The 18964-nt window shown below is 37.3% G+C and overlaps 1 protein-coding gene across 1 annotated transcript in view; it reads left to right on the top strand.

Annotated features, from left to right (window-relative positions):
• Positions 1 to 2398: 2398 nt before the first annotated feature.
• LOC133640798 (zinc finger protein 106-like) overlaps positions 2399 to 18964 on the top strand; it is a 56332-nt gene continuing 39766 nt past the window's right edge. Inside the window, exons 1-3 of the mRNA XM_062034456.1 lie at positions 2399 to 2537; positions 8487 to 8563; positions 13372 to 13433. Of these exons, the coding sequence (XP_061890440.1) occupies positions 8489 to 8563; positions 13372 to 13433 (137 nt within the window). The 5' untranslated portion in view covers positions 2399 to 2537; positions 8487 to 8488. The remainder of the gene's footprint in view (positions 2538 to 8486; positions 8564 to 13371; positions 13434 to 18964) is intronic.

Raw genomic sequence — 18964 nt, 5'->3', positions numbered from 1 at the left:
CAGTCTTTTAATGTTGTGATTATTTGTTAAAGGATGTTGAAAGGACTTGAACTGTGTCTGTGTAATGAAAATAAACAAATATTTGTAGTGAGTATTACATATTATTGGGAAAGTCCAGTCCATAGTGGATCTAACATAATAGTGAGAGTCCAGTCCATAGTGGATCTAACATAATAGTGAGAGTCCAGTCCATAGTGGATCCAACATAATAGTGTGAGAGTCCAGTCCATAGTGGATCTAACATAATAGTGGGAATCCAGTCCATAGTGGATCTAACATAATAGTGGGAGTCCAGTCCATAGTGGATCCAACATAATAGTGTGAGAGTCCAGTCCATAGTGGATCTAACATAATAGTGAGAGTCCAGTCCATAGTGGATCTAACATAATAGTGGGAGTCCAGTCCATAGTGGATCCAACATAATAGTGTGAGAGTCCAGTCCATAGTGGATCTAACATAATAGTGAGAGTCCAGTCCATAGTGGATCTAACATAATAGTGTGAGAGTCCAGTCCATAGTGGATCTAACATAATAGTGTGAGAGTCCAGTCCATAGTGGATCTAACATAATAGTGAGAGTCCAGTCCATAGTGGATCTAACATAATAGTGTGAGAGTCCAGTCCATAGTGGATCTAACATAATAGTGTGAGAGTCCAGTCCATAGTGGATCTAACATAATAGTGTGAGAGTCCAGTCCATAGTGGATCTAACATAATAGTGTGAGAGTCCAGTCCATAGTGGATCTAACATAATAGTGTGAGAGTCCAGTCCATAGTGGATCCAACATAATAGTGTGAGAGTCCAGTCCATAGTGGATCTAACATAATAGTGTGAGAGTCCAGTCCATAGTGGATCTAACATAATAGTGTGAGAGTCCAGTCCATAGTGGATCTAACATAATAGTGTGAGAGTCCAGTCCATTGTGGATCTAACATAATAGTGTGAGTCCAGTCCATAGTGGATCCAACATAATAGTGTGAGAGTCCAGTCCATAGTGGATCTAACATAATAGTGTGAGAGTCCAGTCCATAGTGGATCTAACATAATAGTGAGAGTCCCGTCCATAGTGGATCTAACATAATAGTGTGAGAGTCCAGTTCATAGTGGATCTAACATAATAGTGAGAGTCCAGTCCATAGTGGATCTAACATAATAGTGTGAGAGTCCACTCCATAGTGGATCCAACATAATAGTGAGAGTCCAGTCCATAGTGGATCTAACATAATAGTGAGAGTCCAGTCCATAGTGGATCTAACATAATAGTGTGAGAGTCCAGTCCATAGTGGATCTAACATAATGACACTCCTTCTCTGCTAGCCCGGTCTGGCTACGGCGCAACACTTCCTGCTTCCTGCTAAATTGAAACTTGTGATTGGTTACTCACTTTGGAGTGACAAGTGAGTATCCAATCACAGTCTCGTTAACATCGGGCTACCTGGATAGGCTACTGTCAACAACCCGTGATCTGATTGTCTAACGCAACTGTCTATCAACTGTATGTGTTCTCAAATTCCTCCGCTAACGGCCCTAGGTGAGTATCCAATCACAGGACGCGTTCAACGTGAGGCCATCGGGGAGGCCTTGCTGACAACAACTGGTGATCTGATTGGCTATCGCAATTATCTATCAACTGTATGAGGAGCCAGATGAGGTGGTTCGGGCATCTGGGCAGGACGCCACCCGAACGCCTCCCTAGGGAGGTGGTTTGGGGCACGTCCGACCGGCAGGAGGCCACGGGGAAGACCCAGGACACGTTGGGAAGACTATGTTTTTACCATGAAATGATTAACGTGGACCCTGACTTAAACAATTTGGAAAAACTTATTCGGGTGTTACCATTTAGTGGTCAATTGTATGAAATATGTACTGTACTGTGTAATCTACTAATAAAATAATCAATCAATCAATCAATCAAGTCTCCCGGCTGGCCTGGGAACACCTCGGGATCCCCCGGGAGGAGCTGGACGAAGTGGCTGGGGAGAGGGAAGTCTGGGCTTCCCTGCTTAGGCTGCTGCCCCCGCGACCCGACCTCGGATAAGCGTAAGAAAATGGATGGATGGATGTATGGGTGTATGTATGTCCCCGTTCACTTAACAGACGCCCGCAATGTTGATTGTGAAGTCCTCGGGCAGATTTGGTACAGCATGGCAACATAAGATAGCTGAATTCTGATTGGATACAAACTAAAAACAACAGCACTGGAAGGAGCATAATGTGACATGAAGATAATATGAATAATTCTACATATTTAGGTAGTGTAAATTAAAAAATAATGTAATCTTTAATCATGATGATGATTTCTGGTTATGTTAGGCCAGCAGAGACATCTTGACCACAGACTTGTGTTGTGTTTGACCTCGCTCATACGCATTTGCCGTAGTGAGCGTCTCCTTTCCCACCGTGACCAACGCCCTTGAACGCGGCTTCCGTGGCCGGGGCCAGGCCGGGTCCTCACGCAAGGGAGTCCGGAGGAGGATGCTAGCTTCATCGCCGGAGGAGACAACTTGGAGTCTCGAACAAACACGGACGTCATAAAGGTAGCACTTTATCACCCCCCTCCCCGTTTAAATGTACGCAAATATTGGCGTTTTCGCGTGGTGTTGCGTTCACCGCGCTCTGGTTACCTTAGTTACGCGGGCTAGCATTGTTAGCTGGCTAGCTCGCTTAGGTTTTGATTCGAGGCGAACACTTGACGTCAAACATAAACAAATAGTTGTTCGTAGGGTTCATAATAGCTTGTTTGAGCGACTGGAAGCGCTTTAGAAGGTATATTCTGTGAAGTATTTGCAGGGTTTTGCTCACATACTCGCCGCTGCTAGCTTACGGGCTAACATAAACAAACCGCTACAAGTCTCTAGTGGAGGAGGATATAAGTCAACATTTTGTCGTGCGAGTGTACTAATGCGAGCAGGAAACTGCTATAAAACATTTTATAGTTGAACCCCGAACGGGACAAGCGGTAGAAAAATGGACGGACAGATAGTTAAGTCCCTTATAGCGAAGTACAACGTCTTGCTTGTGTCCCTATTTGTTGTCGACTTGTGCTTTAAACACAACGATTTGGCTCAGTTTTTGTTAACAATTTTATTAATCTTCACATTCATTCGCTCTATTAATGTTGTCGTGGATGCGTCACTGCACATGTCATGGCCGAAGAATCACTTTGTTGTGATCTGAAGAAAATGTGCTACCCTTAAAAAAAATAAAATTGCCACACAACGCTACTGAGCATGCGCGCGCATGCGCTTCAACGCCACTTGTTTCTTCAGCATTGTCCACACGTTTAAGTCAGGACTACTGACTTAAACGCAGTCTGATAGTTTATATATCAATGATGAAATCTTAACATTGCAACACATGCCAATACGGCCGGGTTAACTTATAAAGTGACATTTTAAAATTCCCGCCACACTTCCGGTTGAAAAACTCCTTTGGATATGATTTATGCGCGTGACGTCACAAAATCCACGGAAGTGGTTGGACCCCATCGGACCCCATACAAAAACCTCTTGTTTTCTTCGACAAAATTCCACAGTATTCTGGACATCTGTGTTGGTGAATCTTTTGCAATTTGTTTAATGAACAATGGAGGCTGCAAAGAAGAAAGCGTTGTAGGTGGGATCGATCGGTGTATTAGCGGCTAAGTACAATACTTACAGCAACACAACGAGGACTACTTACTTAGCAGACGCCTAGCCAATGCTTGCCGCCAAACCCACGGATGAAGTCCTTCGTCGCGCCGTCGATCGCTGGAACGCAGGTGAGCACGGCTGTTGATGGGAAGATGAGGGCTGGCTGGCGTAGGTGGAGCGCTAATGTTTTTATCATAGTTCTGTGAGGTCCGGTTGCTAAGTTGCTAAATTAGCTTTAGCGTCGTTAGCAACAGCATTGTTAAGCCTTACCAGGCTGAGAATTTTTAACCGTGTAGTTACATGTACATGGTTTAATAGTATTGTTGATCTTCTGTCTATCCTTCCAGTCAGGGGTTTATTTCTTTTGTTTCTATCTTCATTTGAGAACGATGCTATCACGTTAGCTCAGTAGCTAAGTGTGTCACCAATGTATTGTCTTGGAGATAAAAGTCACTTTAAATGTCCATTTCGCGCGCTCGACTCTCATTTTCAAGAGGATATAGTATCCGAGGTGGTTTTAAAATACAAATCCGTGATCCACAATAGAAAAAGGAGAGAGTGTGGAATCCAATGAGCCAGCTTGTACCTAAGTTACGGTCAGAGCGAAAAAAGATACGTCCATCACTGCCTCTCTAGTTCTTCACTCTAACGTTCCTCATCTACGAATCTTTCATCCTCGCTCAAATTAATGGGGTAATCGTCGCTTTGTCGCTCCGAATCTCTCTCGCTCCATTGTAAACAACGGGGAATTGTGAGGAATACTAGCTCCTGTGACGTCACGCTACTTCCGCTACAGGCAAGGCTTTTTTTTTTATCAGCGAGCAAAAGTTGCAAACTTTATCGTCGATTTTCTCTACTAAATCCTTTCAGCAAAAATATGGCAATATTGCGAAATGATCAAGTATGACACATAGAATGGATCTGCTATTCCCGTTTAAATAAAAAAAAAATCATTTCAGTAGGCCTTTAAGTCAGGACTTTGGGAAGGCCATTCTAAAACCTTCATTCTAGCCTGATTTAGCCACTCCTTTACCACTTTTGAGGTGTGTCATTGTCCTGTTGGACCACCCAACTGCGCCCAAGACCCAACCTCCGGGCTGATGATTTTAGCCTGTCCTGAAGAATTTGGAGGTGTCCCATTTAAAGCAGCAGTTCCATTGGCAGCAAAACAGGCCCAGAGCATAATACTACCACCACCATGCTTGACGGTAGGCGTGGTGCTCCTGGGTGTTCCTCCAAACATATTGCTGGGTGTTGTGGCCAAACAGCTCAATTTTTCTTTCATCTGACCACAGAACTGTCCTCCAGAAGGTCTTATCTTTGTCCATGTGATGTGTGGTTTATTAATTGGTGTTTTTCTCACAAAGTAGGAACACACGGACCCTTCTCACAATGTTGGCGTTAACGCATTTTTGGTGTCTTTTTACACATTGAAATTAGAAAGGACGCACATTTCCGGAAGTCCGCGCGTCCCCGGGACGTAGATTTTTTTCTTTTTTTTAGCGACCCTGTTTTCTCCAGTTCAAAACATTTTTTTTTAATCGATTATCGCTTCCTGCCGGTGTTTTGTTTTGTTTATATTTCCCGCTGTTGTGCCAAAATGTGATTGCCTGCCAAAAATGGATTCCCTTGGCGGGAGCGCGCACCACTCTCTGAACCTGCATTGCTTGGCTTGGTCTGTCCAAAGCGGATTACTTTATCTTCCTGGTTATTGTAACGCTACGTGTTTGACATTATTTAAGTCTTTATCGTGTCCGGAAAATACGGTACCTACTGTACTGTTTGCTTGTTAAAATACCCTTTTTAGGGCTAATATCTACCCAAACGACCACTTTGCTGCTGCCAAAAATTGATTTCAAGTAATATTTTGATACTGACACATCTTAACTCTACATATCTTACTACAATACCTTTTATGAGCATTACATATATCAAAATCAAGTACCTACTGTACTGTCTACTTGTTGATATACCCTTTTTAGAGCTAAAATCTACCCAAACGACCACTTTGCTGGCGCCAAAAATTAATTTCAAGTAATATTTTGATACTGACACATCTTATCTCTGCATATTCTACTAGAATACCCTTATGAGCATTACATATATCAACATCAAGTACCTACTCTACTGTCTACTTGTTGATATACCCTTTTTAGAGCTAAAATCTACCCAAACGACCACTTTGCTGGTGCCAAAAATTAATTTCAAGTAATATTTTGTTACTGACACATCTTATCTCTGCATATTCTACTAGAATACCCTTATGAGCATTACATATAAATAAATTAAGTACCTACTGTACTGTTTAATTGTAGAAATACCCTTTACAAAGCTAAAATATACCAAAACAACCACTTTACTGCTGCCAAAAATTGATTTCAAGTAATATTTTGATACCGACACATCTTAACGCTGCATATTTTACAAGAATACCCTCATGAGCATTACATATATCAACATCAAGTACCTACTGTACTGTTTACTTGTTGATATACCCTTTTTAGAGCAAATATCTACCCAAACGACCACTTTGCTGCCGTCAAAAATTGATTTCAAGTAATATTTTGATACTGACACATCTTAACTCTGCATATCTTACTACAATACCTTTATGAGCATTACATATATCAACATCAAGTACCTACTGTACTGTTAACTTGTGGATATACCCTTTTTAGAGCAAATATCTACCCAAACGACCACTTTGCTGCTGCCAAAAATTGATTTCAAGTAATATTTTGATACTGACACATCTTAACTCTACATATCTTACTGCAATACCTTTATGAGCATTACATATATCAAAATCAAGTACCTACTGTACTGTCTACTTGTTGATATACCCTTTTTAGACCTAAAATCTACCCAAACGACCACTTTGCTGCCGCCAAAAATTGATTTCAAGTAATATTTTGATACTGACACATCTTATCTCTGCATATTCTACTAGAATACCCTTATGAGCATTACATATAAATAAATTAAGTACCTACTGTACTGTTTAATTGTAGAAATACTCTTTACAAAGCTAAAATATACCAAAACAACCACTTTACTGCTGCCAAAAATTGATTTCAGGTAATATTTTGATACTGACACATCTTAACTCTGCATATTTTACTAGAATACCCTTATGAGCATTACATATATCAACATCAAGTACCTACTGTACTGTTAACTTGTGGATATACCCTTTTTAGAGCAAATATCTACCCAAACGACCACTTTGCTGCCGCCAAAAATTGATTTCAAGTAATATTTTGATACTGACACATTAACTCTGCATATTTTACTAGAATACCCTTATGAGCATTACATATAAATAAATTAAGTACCTACTGTACTGTTTAATTGTAGAAATACTCTTTACAAAGCTAAAATATACCAAAACAACCACTTTACTGCTGCCAAAAATTGATTTCAAGTAATATTTTGATACTGACACATCTTAACTCTGCATATTTTACTAGAATACCCTTATGAGCATTACATATATCAACATCAAGTACCTACTGTACTGTTAACTTGTGGATATACCCTTTTTAGAGCAAATATCTACCCAAACGACCACTTTGCTGCCGCCAAAAATTGATTTCAAGTAATATTTTGATACTGACACATTAACTCTGCATATTTTACTAGAATACCCTTATGAGCATTACATATATCAACATCAAGTACCTACTGTACTGTTTACTTGTTGATATACCCTTTTTAGAGCAAATATCTACACAAACGACCACATAGCTGCTGCCAAAAATTGATTTCAAGTAATATTTTGATACTGACACATCTTATCTCTGCATATTCTACTAGAATACCCTTATGAGCATTACATATAAATAAATTAAGTACTTACTGTACTGTTTAATTGTAGAAATACCCTTTACAAAGCTAAAATATACCAAAACAACCACTTTACTGCTGCCAAAAATTGATTTCAAGTAATATTTTGATACTGACACATCTTAACTCTGCATATTTTACTAGAATGCCCTTATGAGCATTACATATATCAACATCAAGTACCTACTGTACTGTTTACTTGTTGATATACCCTTTTTAGAGCAAATATCTACCCAAACGACCACTTTGCTGCCGCCAATAATTGATTTCAAGTAATATTTTGATACTGACACATCTTAACTCTGCATATTTTAGTACAACACCCTTATGGGCATTACATATATCAACATCAATTACCTACTGTACTGTTTACTTATTGAAATACCCTTTTTAGAGCAAATATCTACCCAAACGACCACTTTGAAGCTGCCAAAAACTGACTTGAAGGGTATTTGAACAAGTAAACAGTACAGCAGGTACTTGATGTTGATATATGTAATGCCCATAAGGGTATTCTAGTAAAATATGCAGAGATGAGATGTGTCAGTATCAAAATATTACATGAAATACATTTTTGGCAGCAGTAAAGTGGTTGTTTTGGTATATTTTAGCTTTGTAAATGGTATTTCTACAATTAAACAGTACAGTAGGTACTTAATTTATATATATGCAATGCTCATAAGGGTATTCTAGTAGAATATGCAGAGATAAGATGTGTGCTGACCCACAATGCATTTTGGCAGCTTCTTCTTTGTCATCCTGAAGCCAAACTTAACAGTAGCACACTGCTCGGTGGCTCCGTCAGCGCGCTAAAATTAGGTCGGCGTCCAACTTGAACTCCTTTGTGGTAGTTGAAGTGCTGCAGACAAAAAGTGGTCGTGGCCGTTAATAGGAAATGAGCTTTGGACAATTTTAAACTCGCAACTAACTGTACTTAAACCCTTTTTGTTCATCCTAAACTGTGAAGGTTACACTGAATAAATGCTGTTATCATCTGTGTTTTGGCAGTTATGGTGGGAATTCCAGTCAAGATGGCCAGAGACAAGAAGTGCATCCTCTGTGAGACGGTCCATGTCTCCAAGCAGGTAAACTCTCATTAGATACAGTAGCTTAGCTTGTATTTTTTGCCTCATTCCTGTGAGAATCCTGAGTGGGACTATTCAGGACTAGCTGCAGTGTGCTCAAACCACCACCAGGTAGCATCTGTGAGCAGTATCGTCTCGTTCTCTTCCAGAGTGGTGCATTCTTCATGTATTCTTCACTCACGCTCTAGAGTGGAACCTCTTAGGCCAAACACTCATTTATGGACACTTTTTCTATAGGACATACTAGATAGATAGTCTTGCGTTGACCAGCATTCCTCCAATGGGGAATTCAAATTGCTAGTCTCTCCCAGATTCTTTTTATGGCAGTAAGCTGATGTTTATATTCAATCAACAGGCAGTAGTTGGTATTTTGTGGTTTATTCTCCAAGCTTAGAGGACCAACGTGAGACCAATCTAGTACACCAGCGTTCCCTCGCCCGGTCTAGCTCGGTCTCCCCCAAACCCACGGAAGTCCCGTGATCCTCCCTCTGTCCATCGCCCCCACTCCCGTTGTTTAGACTACTCCGAGTTATCTCTACTCTGACACATTCCAATCTAGAAGGCCGACACCTTACTATGAGACTCAAAAGAAGGAAGAATACTAGCTATTCTTTATATGACTATAGGAGTTTAGAAAGAAGTAGCACTTAAATATGGATATGATTCTGATCTGCTTCCAACAATAGATAGATTGATAGATAGGTCTTTATTGTCATTGCACAAGTACAACGAAACTATGTTTTCAGTACAAACCCGTTCAAGATTAGACAAACAAACAGTGTACAAGGCGCCCCGTAAAAGATGGGAAAAATGTAAAACGCCGAGTAAAAAAATACAATCTTGACTGGGCTCCTAAGGGGGCCCAGTCTGGAGTGGGGAACAAACCTCCATAGCAAAGCACATATACATATTACAACGTACATCTCGAGGTATCTAGCAACAGAGGGAAGGGAGTGCGGGGTAATGGCGGTAGGCCGCAGCTACATATTACAACGTACATCTCCAGATGTCTAGCAACAGAGGGAAGGGAGTGCGGGGTAATGGCGGTAGGCCGCAGCTACATATTACAACGTACATCTCCAGATGTCCAGCAACCGAGGGAAGGGAGTGCGGGGTAATGGTGGTAGGCCGCAGCTACATATTACAACGTACATCTCCAGATGTCTAGCAACCGAGGGAAGGGAGTGCGGGGTAATGGTGGTAGGCCGCAGCTCTTGGTGCTGACCATCCTTCCATCACCCCTATGGGATTTGCATTAATGGCAATAATAATAGTCAGTTCCAGGGTCAAACTGTGAAAGTACATTTGAACATGCTTGTATGTGGATGGAACAGTCATATTTTTTTCACTGAGGGCCACGTCGCAGTTATGTTTGGCCCCAGAGGGTCGTTTCTAACAGTGAATGCCATTGTTACACTATTTTTTGAATGCATTTTATTAGTAGATTTAGTTAAAGTTAAAGTACCAGTGATTGTCACACACACACTAGGTGTGGTGAAATTTGTTCTCTGCATTTGACCCATCCCTTTGTTCACCCCCTGGGAGGCGAGGGGAGCAGTGAGCAGCAGCGTCGGCCGTGCCCAGGAATCATTTTTGGTGATTTAACCCCCAATTCCAACCCTTGATGCTGAGTGCCAAGCAGGGAGGCAACGGGTCCCATTTTTATAGTCTTTGGTATGACTCGGCCGGGGTTTGAACTCAGAACCTACCCATCTCAGGGCGGACACTCTAACCCAGTGTTTTTCAACCACTGTGCCGTGAGATACAGTCTGGTGTGCCGTGGGAGATTAGATTAAAGATTAAGATTAAAGTACCAATGATTGTCACACACACACTAGATGTGGTGAAATTTGTCCTCTGCATTTGTCCCATCTCCTTGGGGAGCAGTGGGCAGCAGTGGCGCCGCGCCCGGGAATCATTTTGGTGATTTAACCCCCAACTCCAACCCTTTGTTGCTGAGTGCCAAGCAGGGAGGTTATGGGTCCCATTTTTAGATCTAATTTCACCTATTTGGGTTAAAAATATGTTTTGCAAAGCAGTAGTTATAGTCTGCAAATGATGTGTTGTTGTTGAGTGTCTGTGCTGTGTAGAGCTCGGCAGAGTAACCGTGTAATACTCTTCCATATCAGTAGGTGGCAGCAGGTAGCTAATTGCTTTGTAGATGTCAGAAACAGCGGGAGGCAGTGTGCAGGTAAAAAGTAGGGATGTCCGATAATATCGGCCTGCCGATATTATCGGCCGATATATGCGTTAAAATGTAATATCGGAAATTATCGGTATCGTTTTTTTTATTATCGGTATCGTTTTTTTTTGTTTTGTTTTGTTTTTTAAATTAAATCAACATAAAAAACACAAGATACACTTACAATTAGTGCACCAACCCAAAAAACCTCCCTCCCCCATTTACACTCATTCACACAAAAGGGTTGTTTCTTTTTGTTGTTCATATTCTGGTTCCTACATTATATATCAATATATATCAATACAGTCTGCAAGGGATACAGTCCGTAAGCACACATGATTGTGCGTGCTGCTGCTCCACTAATAGTACTAACCTTTAACAGTTAATTTGACTAATTTTCATTCATTACTAGTTTCTATGTAACTGTTTTTATATTGTTGTACTTTCTTTTTTATTCAAGAAAATGTTTTTAATTTATTTATCTTATTTTACTAATTTAAAAAAAAAAGTACCTTATCTTCACCATACCTGGTTGTCCAAATTAGGCATAATAATGTGTTAATTCCACGACTGCATATATCGGTTGATATCGGTATCTGTAATTAAAGAGTTGGACAATATCGGAATATCGGATATCGGCAAAAAGCCATTATCGGACATCCCTAGTAAAAAGGTGTCTAATGCTTGAACCAGAAATAAACAAAAGGTGAGTGCCCCTAAGAAAAGGCATTGAAGCTTAGGGAAGGCTATGCAGAACGAAACTAAAACTGAACTGGCTACTAAGTAAACAAAAATAAATTGCTGGACGACAGTAAAGACCTACTGTGGAGCAAAGACGGCGTCCACAATGTACATCCGAACATGACATGACAATCAACAATGTCCCCACAGAGAAGGATAAAAACAACTGAAATATTCTTGATTGCTAAAACAAAGTAGATGCGGGAAATATCACTCAAAGGAAGACATGAAACTGCTACAGGAAAATACCAAAATAAAAGAAAAAGCCACTAAAATAGGAGCGCAAGACAAGAAGTAAAACACTACACACAGGAAAACAGCAAAAAAGTCCAAATAAGTCAGGGTGTGATGTGACAGGTGGTGACAGTACACCTACTTTGAGACAAGAGCTATAGTGATGCATGCTTGGTTATGCTTTAAAGTCATATCCAACAATTATAAATATAAATGATAAATGGGTTGTACTTGTATAGCGCTTTTCTACCTTCAAGGTACTCAATTGCGACGACGACTTTTTATTGTCAACCGAGTTTCGTTTTTTAATGATTTCCGCTGGTGGTGTGCCTCCGCGTTTGTTCAACGCAAAAAATGTGCCTTGGCTCAAAAAAGGTTGAAAAGCACTGATCTAACCACAAGGCCACTGAGCAAAAACTAAAATGTAAAAAAAAAAATATGGTAAGTTGCAATCATTTCACCTCAAAATGTAGTGTATATTACTGTAAATGGAAAAACAGTACTGCTGTTTTTATGGTAAAAAAAATTAAAAAAGCAGTTCAGTTGCCAGAATTTTACTGTAAAATGTACATTTGTTTTTTACTGTAATAAAAAAAACTGCAATTTTACAGTAACATTTTGGCACCTGAGCTGCCTGTTTGTTTTTTACCGCAAATGTGGTATATTTTTCTTAAATGCCAAAACAGCACTACCGTTTATTACAGTAAAAAAAAGTACTGTTTTTTTCGTTTAGAGAAAAATGCTATAAAAAAAACACAGTAAATTTCACAGTTTTCCCATGAAATCTATTGCTACTTTTACATTGCGCCATTTGATGGATAACTTGCTTTGAAATCATTATTATTAATATTTATTTCTATTTAAAAATGATTTGAATGTTTGATAATATATTTTTGCATAATTAGACAATATTTAAGTTAACATTATTTGTGATTACATGGAGTACATATATTTTTTTCTCCCAAAACAGAAAGAAAGAATGCATTTAGTAAGAAAAGTTACAGTACTTTATTGATGCATATTATTTCCAGGCTTTTGAGAGCCAAATAAAATGAACACCGGCCTTGAGTTTGACACCTGTGGTGTATATCAGTGGTCCCCAACCACCGGGCCGCGGCCGGTACCGCGGCCGCACAAGAATTAAAAAAAAAAAAATTTTTTTTTTAGTTTTTTTTTTTTTTTAATGAAATCAACATAAAAAACACATTATATACATTCTATATCAATATAGATCAATACAGCCTGCAGCGATACAGTCTGTAAGCACATATGATTGTATTTATTTATGTAAAAAAAATAAAAAACCTTTTTTTTTTTTTTTTAAATACACCCCCCCCCCCCCACCCCCCACCCCCCACCGGTCCGTGGGACAAATTTTCAAGCGTTGACCGGTCCGCAGCTACAAAAAGGTTGGGGACCACTGGTGTAGATGTTCTGTTTTTTCGTACTTTGATGAATAAGTACCATGAAATGTGTTGTTTATTGTCCCTTTCCCAGAAAATGCTTTCTTCAGGGCATTTTGATTGGTTGCAGCGCCATTTGACATGCACTTGATGGCCCTCAAATTCCTTTTCATTTTTTTTATTGAGAAATGGGACAAAGCTACTGCGTTTAAAAGCATGACTTTATTACCTTTATTGTTCCCGTGCAGGAGATGGACGAGCACATGAGAAGCATGCTGCACCACCGCGAGCTGGAGAAACTCAAAGGCCGGTAAGCTAGTAAATCTTTTGTCATTTTTTTTTATTGTTTATAAACCCAGAAATACGTTCCTGGACACAAAATAACTTTTAAGTATGACCAATGTTCGATCCTGTAACTATTTGGTATTGGATCCATACAAACATTTGTACAAAACCCAAAAGCAGTGAAGTTGTCACATTATGTAAAAGGTAAATAAAACAATTGAGAAACGTTATTTTTTGCAAATATTATCATTTGGAATTTGATACCTGCAACCTGTTTCAAAAAAGCTGCAAAAGTGGCAAAAAAGACTGATAAAGTTGAGGAAAGCTCATCAAACACTTATTTGGAACATCCCACAGGTGAACAGGCTAATTGGGAACAGGTGGGTGCCATGATTGGGTATAAAAGCAGATTCCATGAAATGCTCAGTCGTTCACAAACAAGGACGGGGCGAGGGTCACCACTTTATCAACAAATACGTGAGCAAATTGTTTAAGAACAACATTTCTCAACCAGCTATTGAAAGGAATTTAGGGATTTCACCATCTAAGGTCTGTAATATCATCCAAAGGTTCAGAGAATCTGGAGAAATCACTGCACGTAACATTGAATGCCCGTGACCTTGGATCCCTCAGGCGGTACAGAATGTTACGTAAAAAAAATATACAACTATAGTATTTTCTACTTATATTAATCTACCGTAAAAATAACAACCGCAGATTTTACGATTTAAAAAAAATGATAGCTTCATGGCGAGAATTTTCCATAAAAATTAAGGTGTTATTGTTTTTCCAATTACAGTAATTGACTGTAAAAAAAACAGATTTTACAATAAAAAATGACAGATGAGTGGCCAAAATTTTCCGGTAAAAAAAAGAACAGTGCTATCGTGTTTCCATTTACAGTATTTCACTGTAAAAATAGCAACGGTAGATTTTTACGATAATAAAACTAGCAACTTAGTCGCCAAAATATTATATTAAAAGAACATATTAAATATAGATTAAAAATAACGGTGGTAACATTTTTCCATTTAGAGTAATTCACGATAAAAAAACAAGGACTGTAGATTTAACGATAAAAAAAGGGTAGCTGAAATGTCAGGAGTTTTACGTAAAAAAATAAAATAACAGTATTATTTTCTACTTACATTAATCTACCGTAAAAATAACAACCGCAGATTTTACGATTTTAAAAAATGATAGCTTCATGGCGAGAATTTTCCATAAAAAATAAGGTGGTATTGTTTTCCCAATTACAGTAATTGACTGTAAAAAAAACAGATTTTACAATAAAAAAATGACAGCTTAGTGGCCAAAATTTTCCGGTAAAAAAAAGAACAGCGCTATCGTGTTTCCATTTACAGTATTTCACTGTAAAAATAGCAACGGTGGATTTTTACGATAATAAAACTAGCAACTTAGTCGCCAAAATATTATATTAAAAGAACATATTAAATATAGATTAAAAATAACGGTGGTAACATTTTTCCATTTAGGGTAATTCACGATAAAAAAAACAAGGACTGTAGATTTAACGATAAAAAAAGGGTAGCTGAAATGTCAGGAGTTTTACGTAAAAAAATAAAATAACAGTATTATTTTCTACTTACATTAATCTACCGTAAAAATAACAACCGCAGATTTTACGATTTAAAAAAATGATAGCTTCATGGCGAGAATTTTCCATAAAAATTAAGGTGGTATTGTTTTTCCAATTACAGTAATTGACTGTAAAAAAAAACAGATTTTACAATAAAAAATGACAGATGAGTGGCCAAAATTTTCCGGTAGAAAAAAGAACAGCGCCATCGTGTTTCCATTTACAGTATTTCACTGTAAAAATAGCAACGGTAGATTTTTACGATAATAAAACTAGCAACTTAGTCGCCAAAATATTATATTAAAAGAACATATTAAATATAGATTAAAAATAACGGTGGTAACATTTTTCCATTTAGAGTAATTCGCGATAAAAAAACAAGGATTGTAGATTTAACAATAAAAAAAATGGTAGCTGAATCGTCAGGAGTTTTACGTAAAAAAATAAAATAACAGTAGTATTTTCTACTTACAGTATATTAATCTACCGTAAAAACAATAACCGCAGATTTTACAATTTAAAAAAATGATAGCTTCATGGCGAGAATTTCACATAAAAATTAAGGTGGTATTGTTTTTCCAATTACAGTAATTGACTGTAAAAAAAACAGATTTTACAATAAAAAATGACAGCTGAGTGGCCAAAATTTTCCGGTAAAAAAAAGAACAGCGCTATCGTGTTTCCATTTACAGTATTTCACCGTAAAAATAGCAACGGTAGATTTTTACGATAATAAAATAGGCAACTTAGTCGCCAAAATATTATATTAAAAGAACATATTAAATATAGATTAAAAATAACGGTGGTAACATTTTTCCATTTAGAGTAATTCACGATAAAAAAACAAGGACTGTAGATTTAACAATAAAAAAATGGTAGCTGAAATGTCAGGAGTTTTACGTAAAAAAATAAAATAACAGTAGTATTTTCTACTTACATTAATCTACCGTAAAAATAACAACCACAGATTTTACTATTTAAAAAAATGATAGCTTCATGGCGAGAATTTTCCATAAAAATTAAGGTGGTATTGTTTTTCCAATTACAGTAATTGACTGTAAAAAAAAACAGATTTTACAATAAAAAATGACAGATGAGTGGCCAAAATTTTCCGGTAAAAAAAAGAACAGCGCTATCGTGTTTCCATTTACAGTATTTCACTGTAAAAATAGCAACGGTAGATTTTTACGATAATAAAACTAGCAACTTAGTCGCCAAAATATTATATTAAAAGAACCTATTAAATATAGATTAAAAATAACGGTGGTAACATTTTTCCATTTAGAGTAATTCACGATAAAAAAACAAGGACTGTAGATTTAACGATAAAAAAAATGGTAGCTGAAATGTCAGGAGTTTTACGTAAAAAAATAAAATAACAGTAGTATTTTCTACTTACAGTACATTAATCTACCGTAAAAACAATAACCGCAGATTTTACGATTTAAAAAAATGACAGCTTCATGGCGAGAATTTTCCATAAAAATTAAGGTGGTATTGTTTTTCCAATAACAGTAATTGACTGTAAAAAAAAAACAGATTTTACAATAAAAAATGACAGATGAGTGGCCAAAAGTTTCCGGTAAAAAAAAGAACAGCGCCATCGTGTTTCCATTTACAGTATTTCACTGTAAAAATAGCAACGGTAGATTTTTATGATAATAAAACTAGCAACTTAGTCGCCAAAATATTATATTAAAAGAACATTAAATATAGATTAAAAATAACGGTGGTAACATTTTTCCATTTAGAGTAATTCACGATAAAAAAACAAGGACTGTAGATTTAACGATAAAAAAAATGGTAGCTGAATCGTCAGGAGTTTTACGTAAAAAAATAAAATAACAGTATTATTTTCTACTTACATTAATCTACCGTAAAAATAACAACCGCAGATTTTATGATTTAAAAAAATGATAGCTTCATGGCAAGAATTTTCCATAAAAATTAAGGTGGTATTGTTTTTCGAATTACAGTAATTGACTGTAAAAAAAACTGATTTTGCAATAAAAAATGACAGATGAGTGGCCAAAATTTTCCGGTAAAAAAAAGAACAGCGCTATCGTGTTTCCATTCACAGTATTTCACTGTAAAAATAGCAACGGTAGATTTTTACGATAATAAAACTAGCAACTTAGTCGCCAAAATATTATATTAAAAGAACATATTAAATATAGATTAAAAATAACGGTGGTAACATTTTTCCATTTAGAGTAATTCACGATAAAAAAACAAGGACTGTAGATTTAACGATAAAAAAATGGTAGCTGAAATGTCAGGAGTTTTACGTAAAAAAATAAAATAACAGTAGTATTTTCTACTTACAGTACATTAATCTACCGTAGAAACAATAACCGCAGATTTTACGATTTAAAAAAATGATAGCTTCATGGCGAGAATTTTCCATAAAAATTAAGGTGGTATTGTTTTTCCAATAACAGTAATTGACTGTAAAAAAAAACAGATTTTACAATAAAAAATGACTGAGTGGCCAAAATTTTCCGGTAAAAAAAAGAACAGCGCTATCGTGTTTCCATTTACAGTATTTCACTGTAAAAATAGCAACGGTAGATTTTTACGATAATAAAACTAGCAACTTAGTCGCCAAAATATTATATTAAAAGAACATATTAAATATAGATTAAAAATAACGGTGGTAACATTTTTCCATTTAGAGTAATTCACGATAAAAAAACAAGGACTGTAGATTTAACAATAAAAAAATGGTAGCTGAAATGTCAGGAGTTTTACGTAAAAAAATAAAATAACAGTAGTATTTTCTCTAATCTACCGTAAAAACAATAACCGCAGATTTTACGATTTAAAAAAAAAAAAATGATAGCATCAAAAAGCGACATCACCGTGTAAAGGATATCACCACATGGGCTCAGGAACACTTCAGAAAACCTCTGTAAGTGCAAGTTAAAACTCTACCATGCAAAGCAAAAGCCATTTATCAACAACACCCAGAAACGCCGCCGGCTTTGCCGGGCCCGAGCTCAAAGATGACTGCAATAGGGAACGTATGGTTAATGTGTCGCAAAATTTTCCTATTAAAATAAAGCCAATAATGACATTTTTGTGGTCCCCTTTATATCAGCAGTTTGAGACTCGTTTTTCAACGTTTGTGTTTTCTGGCTCCAAAACGCTGGCGTCGTCATGCAAATTGATTCCCTCCAATGATGGAGTTTTGTTTTGTTTTAGTTCAAAACGATCTCGTCGGAGGCTTCTCTGTCGGTTTTCTTCTGTGGTGTTGAATGTGGGTCATGAAGCACGCGCTCACCAGGGATCAGTGGATGGAGGGCCAGCTGCTCCAACTGTGACACATATATTTAGACACCAGCTCTCCGGAAGCCTGATAGAAGGCAGCTGGCGGGTGACTTTTTTGACAAGTTCTAAAGTGTGTCAGGCCTCAATAGCAGACAGAGGCCAATATTTTTGACAACCCAAAATATAAAAGTGATAAGAGTCAAGTGCACTGGAGCTGATGAAATGTCAGCATTCCTTGATACAGAGTAGGGTTGTCCCGATACCAACATTTTGGTACCGGTACCAAAATGTACTTTTCGGTACTTTTCTAACTAAAGGGGATCAATTTGAACTCGAGATCGGTAGGTCACGAGTTCAAACCCCGGCCGAGTCATACCAAAGACTAGGGATGTCCGATAATGGCTTTTTGCCGATATCCGATATGCCGATATTGTCCAACTCTTTAATTACCGATACCGATATCAACTGATACCGATATCAACCGATATATACAGTCGTGGAATTAACACATTATTATGCCTAATTTGGACAACCAGGTATGATGAAAATAAGGTACTTTTTTAAAAAATGAATTAAATAAAATAAGATAAATAAATCAAGGGTGATGGGTCAAATGTAGAGAATAATTAACTTTAACTTAACAAAATATGTCATTATTAGCTTTATTTGAACAAAATAAATAACTA

This window comes from Entelurus aequoreus, linkage group LG23 (assembly GCF_033978785.1).
Source record: "Entelurus aequoreus isolate RoL-2023_Sb linkage group LG23, RoL_Eaeq_v1.1, whole genome shotgun sequence".
NCBI lineage: Eukaryota > Metazoa > Chordata > Actinopteri > Syngnathiformes > Syngnathidae > Entelurus > Entelurus aequoreus.
This window is presented reverse-complemented; position numbering and strand designations above follow the sequence as displayed.